The following is an 8,714-nucleotide window of genomic DNA, read 5'->3' on the forward strand; positions in this document are numbered from 1 at the left end:
TTCACACTTACTCAATCTAGTTTATTTTCTTACAGGTTTATATTACAATATAGACAAAAATTCTTGTCCATCTTTGGCACATTTGACTGTGTTGATGCTTGAGATAATGTGTTACAAGAAAATGCTACCTATACACCTCATCATTTGTATTTAAGGTGAAGTAAGATCAGGTCACCAAGACTGCTGTCTATGCCTAGTAGGAAGACAAATGATTTTTGCATTGTAAATATTAATATACTACTAACTCTCACTTTCTTAACCTCATATATGTATATGTAAATAAGAAAGTTATCATTCAGAGACGGGAAGTAAAGCTAAGTGTAACACTGCATTTAATTACAAAGAGAAATGCAAACGTGAACTAAAAATGGGTTCAGGTAGAAACCTAAAACATATAAATGTTGATTATCATGTGGTTGACTATTTTAAGAGTTTATGGCAGTTATTAAACAGAATTCTAAATAGGAGTAATATGGGAGCCAAATATCCACACACTGTCTGTGACAAGCATCCAAAAGCCAGCATGTCGTTGTGAGCACTGACACACTATGACCAGGGGATGGCTGGCTGTTGTCAGATATGACCTTCACTTGTCCTTGCACTGGGTGAACTCCTTCAGAGCCCAGGTATTCACTTCTATCTCCTGCCGTAGTCTGCAGTACTCGTCGGCCAAGGCCTCAAAGTCTTTCCCCAACATCTCAAAGGAGGCCAGTTTCAACTCAACGGAGTGCTTCTCCACCTGACTGGCCTTCAGATCAGACGACAGCTTCTCTCTGAAATGTAGACGCAACAACAACATTTTGTTAGAGAAATACAAGCGAGACAGAGTGGAGTTACTGTCAAAATGTTATACAGGGTTGATATCAGGAAGCTACGATACATTTAAAGACATTTCAATGACAAACGCTCGTAAGAAAGAGTATGCATTACATCCATTAACATTACTGTAGTGCCAAACAGAAGGTGCAATTGATAAAAACATAGGACATTAGTCAGAGATAGATGATAAAGCATCTTGCCTCATTTTTGTATGAGCAGATATTGTGTCCACTTTGTACGTGTCCAGCTGAATTTCCACCATCTCAGTCCTTTGAAGAAAAAAGAGAAATACATGTAAAAAATGAAATGCAAGTAATACAATTGGAGTTTATTTTCCTAGATAAGAGCACCAGTGAATATTTTGTATTCAAATGTATATAAGAATGCCTACTTGATCTTCTGCAAGACTAATTCACATTTTCCTTCAAAGTAGTCTAACTTCTTCCGATCCAGATCTGTCTGGATCCTCAGCCTGTGGTCCAAGATGAGAGACTGGAGAAGCTGAATACACTTGATCTGTTCCTGGACACAAGAAGAAAAAAACAATGGAACTAAATCAATCAAATGTAACAGTATGGCCCAATACCAAACCGGCCCATACATCCTACCCTGAAGTTCCGTGCAAACATTTACTAGTAAACTGCGCAAAACAAGATAGACATTTCATATAGCCATATAGATGTTAACTTCATGGTTACCTCATATTCTTTTACTTAGGATCATATACCCGTGTTAAGTAAACGTCTGCATTTGATTGTAAAGTTTTGTATATTTACAGGGACTGTTGCAAAACTAGCAGCTTATAAACATCAGATTTCCAAAGAAAAAGAGGTTTACAAAAAGGAAAAGCCATTAAAGAGTTTTATTTGTATTATTTTGTGTCCAAGAGACGCTGATTTGAGTTACATTTCCTGTTTCTGTCGGAGAGAGGGGAGTTTGTTATAAAGCCACTGTATTTACACCCTCCACCCGACATAAGGGAACCTTGTTTAGCTGTGAGTGTGACTCCAGACGGAGTAGGAGTGGATAGGGGGCAGTTTGGAATTGGGCCTATAATGTGCCATAAATACAGGTCATAGTGGCTTTTCTATATGCAGTTGAAAGAGCACTTACAGAGAGGTAGAGCTGGGTCTGTCTCTGCAGGAGGACACTGTTTTCCCGGCTGCTCTCCTTCAGACTCTCTGCTCTTTTCTTCTCATTGTCCATCTGGGCTGAGAGGTGAGACAACTTGCTGTTCTTCAGACCCTCACTCTCATTCTCTACAAGAGATCACAAAACAACACCCGGGTCAGGTCAATGCAGTGAAACAAAGACGGTGACATTTAGTGAGGATTTGTACTGGTGGGAACAGGTGAATCGGTAATACTGTACCCCATTCAGGTTGATAGTAAGAGAGGAGGCTCAAACACTTTTTCTTCAGATGTTTCTCCAGCTCTCTGGGTAGACTCTGTTTCATTCTTTGAACATTCTGGTAAAGATAAAAACATAATAGTTTAAGAATAAGTGTCTTTGTTGCTTTTCTGAAATAAAGTCTTCTTTAATGCCACTGTGTCATCCATTATTTCAAACACAAAACACATACAAAGATAAGATATGATAAGATGTACTTTATTCATCCCAATTTGGGAATCTTTTTGTTGCAGCAGCATAAAACAAAACCAGGCATTGCACATAATAACAAATTAAAAGAGGAGAAATAAACTATTCTAAAATAGAAACATCTCAAAATAGAAATAGAAAATAAACCAGCATTAGAGAGTAAGAAAAATATATAGATGACCGTGAAGATAAACAATCTATAACAATTAGGACAAATAAAAACACTATTGATAGGCCAATTTTCTGTTAACACAATATATTAACATCAAGTGTGCAAGGAAGGGAATATTCAATTAAATATACTATCAAATGTACAGTGTGAATGCTAACTCATTATTCATTCTTCTTTAAGTATGTATGTGAATGATGTGTATTTTATGACTTTCCTTCTCCATGGCATGAGCTCCATCATCTGTTGGGGGGTCAGACCCAGACAGAGGGGCTGGTCCTGGTTGGTAGTGCTACTGGGAGCCAGCTGTCTGATACACCTGAGCCACCAGCAGACACTTCTCCATCATCTCATAGAACTAAACACACACACACACACACACACACACACACACACACACACACACACACACACACACACACACACACAACACACACACACACAACCACACACACACACACACACACACACACACACACACACACACACACACACACACACACACACACACCTACACCACACACACACCACACACTACACACACACACACACACACCACACACACACACACACACACATCACACACACATAACACACACACACACACACACACACACACACACACATCACACACACACACACAACACACACAACACACACACACACCAGCACACACACACATACACAACACACACACACACACACACACACACCACACACACCACACACACACACACACACACACACCACTACCACACACACACACACACACACACACACACACACACACCACACACACACACACACACACACACACACACACACACACACACACACACACCCACACCACCACACACACACACACACACACACACACACAACACACAGAGTAGAGAGAGTTCAAATGTTAAACTAAAAAACTAAGATTGCATGTGCAAAGTGAGTTCATTCATGATTCATTGACATAGCTGTTCATGTTGAATTTGTTGTGTTCCGTTGAAGTGTGTGAAAGGTACCATGTTCTGGTCAGGTGGTACAGTGGCGTGGTGCTTCCTGATACAGTGGTCCTGGGTCATCTCTTGCAGCGCTTTGTGGATCCCCTCGGAGCGCAGCCAGTAACGCCTCTGGCTCTGCAGCTTCTGCTCAGCCTGGAATAAAGCACGTGTGAGCGCACATCAATACACACACATGTGCAGGGCTACGGGTTCTGTGATTGCTATTCTTTACAGTTACCAGTAGATGTCAGTAAGACGTAGATTTCTTACTTTGTAATAAAATATGAATAACTTCTCTTCGTAAAGTGGCAATTCCAGGATAGATGTAGCTATGTTAGTAGTAGATTGAGTAGCATCATATAACAATACAGTTTGATGCAATCTTGTGCAATAAACCTGCTATGTGCACTACACTGTTTTGCAATTGTACCATTCAAAAATCACTTTTATGTAAAACATACATTTTAATTAATGTCCCAAAATGTTTATAATGTCTCAACACCTTAATATGTTACTTATGTCACCCATTTTTAGCCATGGTTGTGTGTGTACTTATTTCTCTTTACTTTTATTCTTTTCCTAATGTGTGCTTATTCTCTATATTTAATAAGTATCCATTTCCCCACTGCGGGACTAATAAAGGAATTCTGATGCTGATTAATAGTCCATCTTGCGAAATAATGAGATGTATGTCAGCAAATGTGGTAAGAAACATTGTAAGATGTAGTTCAAGCTTGCCGATACCTTCTCCAGCTCTGTCTTCAGTGGGACAGTGAGTCCACTTTGGTCCACATGCTGTGCCAGGGTGGCCAGGAGTTTACAGAACTGAGCGTTCTGGGTCAGGTCCTCTTCTGTTATGTCACACAGAGGGAAGGAGGCGAGAACTGTATGGGAGGACAGTAAATACAGTAACCTTAGTATCAATGCCCGGACAAAAAAACAGGAGATTCTGAATAGCACAGTCAAATTCAGCCTATGCTACTACTCTCACATGTAACCAGTGGTAGAAAGTACATTTTCTTGAGTGAAAAATGTATGTACTTGTACTTTACTTGAGTGTTTGCACATAATGCCACTTTATACTTTTTAGATACTTTTCAGATTTCAGATTACCAATACGAAATGTAAATCAACTCATACATTATGATATATTATAATAAATGTATCTGCTCGGTAGTAACTAACTCAAACAAACCCAACTTGTACCAACTGCAACATTGAAGTGATTAACACATTCATAATTATATTACAATAATATCAAATATATGGTGCTTAAATGGGCCATTCTGCATAATGATTACTTTAAGTATATTTTGATTCTTATACTTTTGTACTATTACTTAAGTAGAATTTGAAATGCACAACTTTACTTGTAACTGAGCATTGTTACACTCACTGTATTCTTGCTTCTTCGACCTCTCCATTGAACTAATACACATTTTATTACACTGGTTTTAGGATACGATTAAGAAATCTTAACGTTTTACTTGAACTCCTCTTCAATCTGAAATGAGCTTTTGAGCATTGACTTGTCAGAGTAAGTTAAACAGCAGCTAACCTCAACGCAAGTAAGTAATTTAGACATGTTTTCTTACCCTGTTGGTGCAGACTGTCGCCTTTTCCAAGTGTTGATACATATGTAGACTCAGCAGCCGACATTTTCGATCGAATTATTTTCCTTTTTAAACAAGTAATTTATCAGGTTTTAGGTTTCTAAAGACTTGTTTTCGCTCATTTGTGAGGAACAAGAAAATGAAATGCGTACTTCCTGAATCAAGTTCCGCGCGCACGAAGGAAGCGTTCCTATTGGCTAACATGTGAGCCATGTGGTCAATCAGAGCGAGAACGTGCTTGCCACTCGCGGGAGCGTGCACTGTGAAAGGGAACATGTTATTTCAATGTTTTTCTAACAGAAAATAGTCATAGTGAATGCATTTACCAAAAAAGGGCATAACATGGTACAAAATTAAAAGTCATCATCAGACTAATCCCATTTCATTATGTGTTAGTAGGTCTCTTATAAGTAGTGATGTGTAAAGGATCACAACCAAGATCACAACATAATACCTTTCACAGCAGTTCACTAGGAGGGTATAGATAAAAGCTATGATAAATTAGGAACATCAATAATCAGGGCTGGACTTTGTGATAAAGGAGCCCTGCTAGAAAAATGCTCCCTAATCCCACCCTTCAATCCTGTAGTGGTTGTTAGCTTTTTCTGTACTTGTTTCAGTGGGGGAAAAATAAATTCAAAGTGAAATGGCAAATCATGATAAGAGCTTGACTAACAGGGGGTTATATGAGTTTGGGGGATATCTTACAATTAAGTAATCAGGCTATTATTATGACAGTCATTGAAAAGCTGATTAGAGGGGATTACATGATACTTTTATTTGTTGGGTCCCTGCTGCTGTATCCAAATAATGTATTCTGAGCCTTTTTATTCAGAATGATTTGTTATGCACCATTTTAACAGCTGTGCAAGGTCTCTCTGTGATGGATAGAATATTAAGGAAGCCGGCACACTCAGTCCTATCCATATTGAATCTTGGTTATCAACAACTGTGATTATTCCTGTGGGGCTTTCCCTGTGACCTCTGGCCTCTCATGTGTGCTTCTCACAGCTGTTTCTTCCCAACTGTCCCTGCATGTCTGGTCTTCTTTGGGCTTCACACCTGGTGCTTGCAACCATTCTATAACCTAACTTTTCGTAGACAGTTTTGAAATCTTTCTTCGTTATTATTTTTGCAATATGTTGTGACAAATAACATTGTTGTGGCTTTTGTGGTTTAATTATTCAGTTTTTCCCTCTTTCAGTGTACATCTTGGTGTTTTGAGCATGTACTGGAACTTTTGCGTGATACATTATATGATAGTACTTTACTGTATTGCTGTTTACACAGGGCTGGTGGTCCTTACTCATCAATGAGTGGGCAAAAATTAGCTATGGAGCCAGTACATTTGAATACATTTCTAATTGACACATAGAAAACCAATGGATTGTGTGAGGATAAAACTCCCTAGGTAGTATTGGTCACATTTATGGACCAACCCTTATTTGCTAAACCAATACGTGACAGCTAGTGTTGATTGCCTAGGTCATTGACCAATCATAATCCTGGGTTTCCCAATGGGCGGGTTTTTGTCATGGAGGGGTGGGATGTTCGAGGTCATTCAGTCCCACTCTGATTCACTCTATCGGCGTGTATTTGTGGGGACGGGTAGTTGGAGTAAGGAGTCGCCGGGCGGCAGTGCAGCTCAAACGCTTTTTGGAGAGAAACGCCGCTGAAATTGCACCACAGACGGAGGAAACAACCCCCGGTGACGAAATTATTCAACGCAAGAACTGCGCCACACGCACAACCAACAAACGCAGACAGGCTATCACATGCTAGGCAGCTAGCATCCCTGAAAACTGACGGGATCAAGGTGTTGATCGCTAGCCTCCCAGCTAATTATCCATCAGCTAGGCATCCTCCTGCCGTAGCATCATTAGCTTTCTTCTGCTCTTCGCGCACGTCGAGACTTCACCATTGCTCGTGGCGGTGCCTTTCAGCTTGCGAGCACCAAATCCCACGTTCAGACAGAAATAGACAACGGGAGCTTCTTCACGAGCTGCTGGTGCTGGAGACAGCGTCTGCGTTGCAATAGTTGCCACCATCACACCCATCTCCCAACCCCTTCACCACCTCTGCCCCTCTCCTGCCACCCGAAACACTGGAAATCCACAAGCGGAGCGGGCCGGAGAGCGCCGACGGGCCGGCGAAGCTGGGGGCCCTCTTACGATACCCGACTCGCCTGGAGTCGTAGCGGCCAACAGAAAGCTCAACTGTGGAGACGTACCGACGAGTATGGACGGGCTGGCCGTGGAAGTTCGCGGCTCGAATGCGGCCTTCTACAAGGTAACCTGGTTAAAGTCGTAGTTTCCAGTTGTCCCAGATAAAAGTTTAGTTTCAGGAAGAACTGTTCAGCTTCCTGCTTTCTACGTCCTGCCCTAGATAGACATGGACTATTTGACAAATTGTAGCTTTGGACCAGTTCTGGCAAACCGGGATGGTTTTTTCCCTTCCATTAGGGTTGGCCAATTGTGGGGTGGGTAGCTAGCTCCAGCTAGCTCATAAGCTAGGCACACTTGTCATCACCATGTACGGCCTATATTTGGTCCCTTTAAAAAAAAAATGTCAATATGAATACAGAGCATGTCATTGGAACCACATTCTTCATAGTTTTAAAATGGCAATAACCATTTCTCATAGCATTTTGCTTTGTCCTTCCAATGTTGGATGCAGTCATTTAAAAACCGAAGCGAGCTGCTGATCACACAGCTGTTGTTCAGTTCCTGCTCTGATTCAGTATGATGAGTACTACATTAATACTTTACATTTGTTGTGTACCTTTACCCACCCTCCAGCTGCACAACTGTACCTTAGGTCGTGTGTGTATTTCCCTGACAGGGAAGAACTAGAGTCTGAGTTTCTGTTTCAATTCAGCCTCTTTTTCAAAAGAAGAGGCAAGTGTAGTTTCATATTTAGACACAGGCTTTCAGACATCAAAATAAGATGTCCAATTAAGTGGCTTCCAATTGAAATTTACAATTATTGTTTATAAAAAGACAGCTGCAATATCAATGTTTGTATGAGTCCTATGCATTTGGATCTTGGTGAGCAGTTATCATATCGAGTAACTTAGGCTTTTTTGTTAACAATCTGATGAAGTTAAATATCATCCTTATCAACAACCTGTTTTCTTGTCTTAATATTTATGACATTCCTATTTAATTTAAAACACGTTTATTTCTCCATGTGCTCTTCTCCTCCAGTTGTTCAGATTGTCAAGTGACCACATGGTGCTTTAGGGATGAGCCTATATTACTCATGGTGTGGCTTCACCTGTCGTTCTGTTTTACAGGGTGACAGTTTGGCTAGGGCATAAATGAATATTTCCACTCCTCCATTACATCCATTATCTCACAGCTCTGATTTAGTGGGTGACATGGACACTTACCTGTAGTGACATTTTAAATGTCATACTCCAGTTGATGTGTTATCCTTGTTAGGAGAGACGGGACAAAAGCCTTGTATTGCTTTATTTTCTGTTTTGTTTCACACGGGTATACATTGATTGTGCTTTTT

General features: G+C 40.5%; 2 protein-coding genes across 2 annotated transcripts in view; one reads left to right on the plus strand and one right to left on the minus strand.

The window, feature by feature from the left end:
* On the minus strand, window positions 1–5,385 carry haus4 (HAUS augmin-like complex, subunit 4). Its single transcript, XM_034210536.1, is given in 10 exon segments — window positions 1–773; window positions 1,020–1,088; window positions 1,211–1,341; window positions 1,933–2,078; window positions 2,191–2,287; window positions 2,801–2,905; window positions 2,907–2,945; window positions 3,604–3,735; window positions 4,327–4,466; window positions 5,178–5,385. Coding segments are annotated over 10 exon segments (1,110 nt in total). The 5' UTR covers window positions 5,242–5,385; the 3' UTR covers window positions 1–586.
* A 1,371-nt stretch (window positions 5,386–6,756) lies between these two features.
* Window positions 6,757–8,714, plus strand: part of fxr2 (fragile X mental retardation, autosomal homolog 2) — a 15,521-nt gene continuing 13,563 nt past the window's right edge. Inside the window, 1 exon segment of the mRNA XM_034210535.1 lies at window positions 6,757–7,484. Within this exon segment, the coding sequence (XP_034066426.1) occupies window positions 7,434–7,484 (51 nt within the window). The 5' untranslated portion in view covers window positions 6,757–7,433.

Source organism: Gymnodraco acuticeps, unplaced genomic scaffold, assembly GCF_902827175.1.
Source record: "Gymnodraco acuticeps unplaced genomic scaffold, fGymAcu1.1, whole genome shotgun sequence".
NCBI lineage: Eukaryota > Metazoa > Chordata > Actinopteri > Perciformes > Bathydraconidae > Gymnodraco > Gymnodraco acuticeps.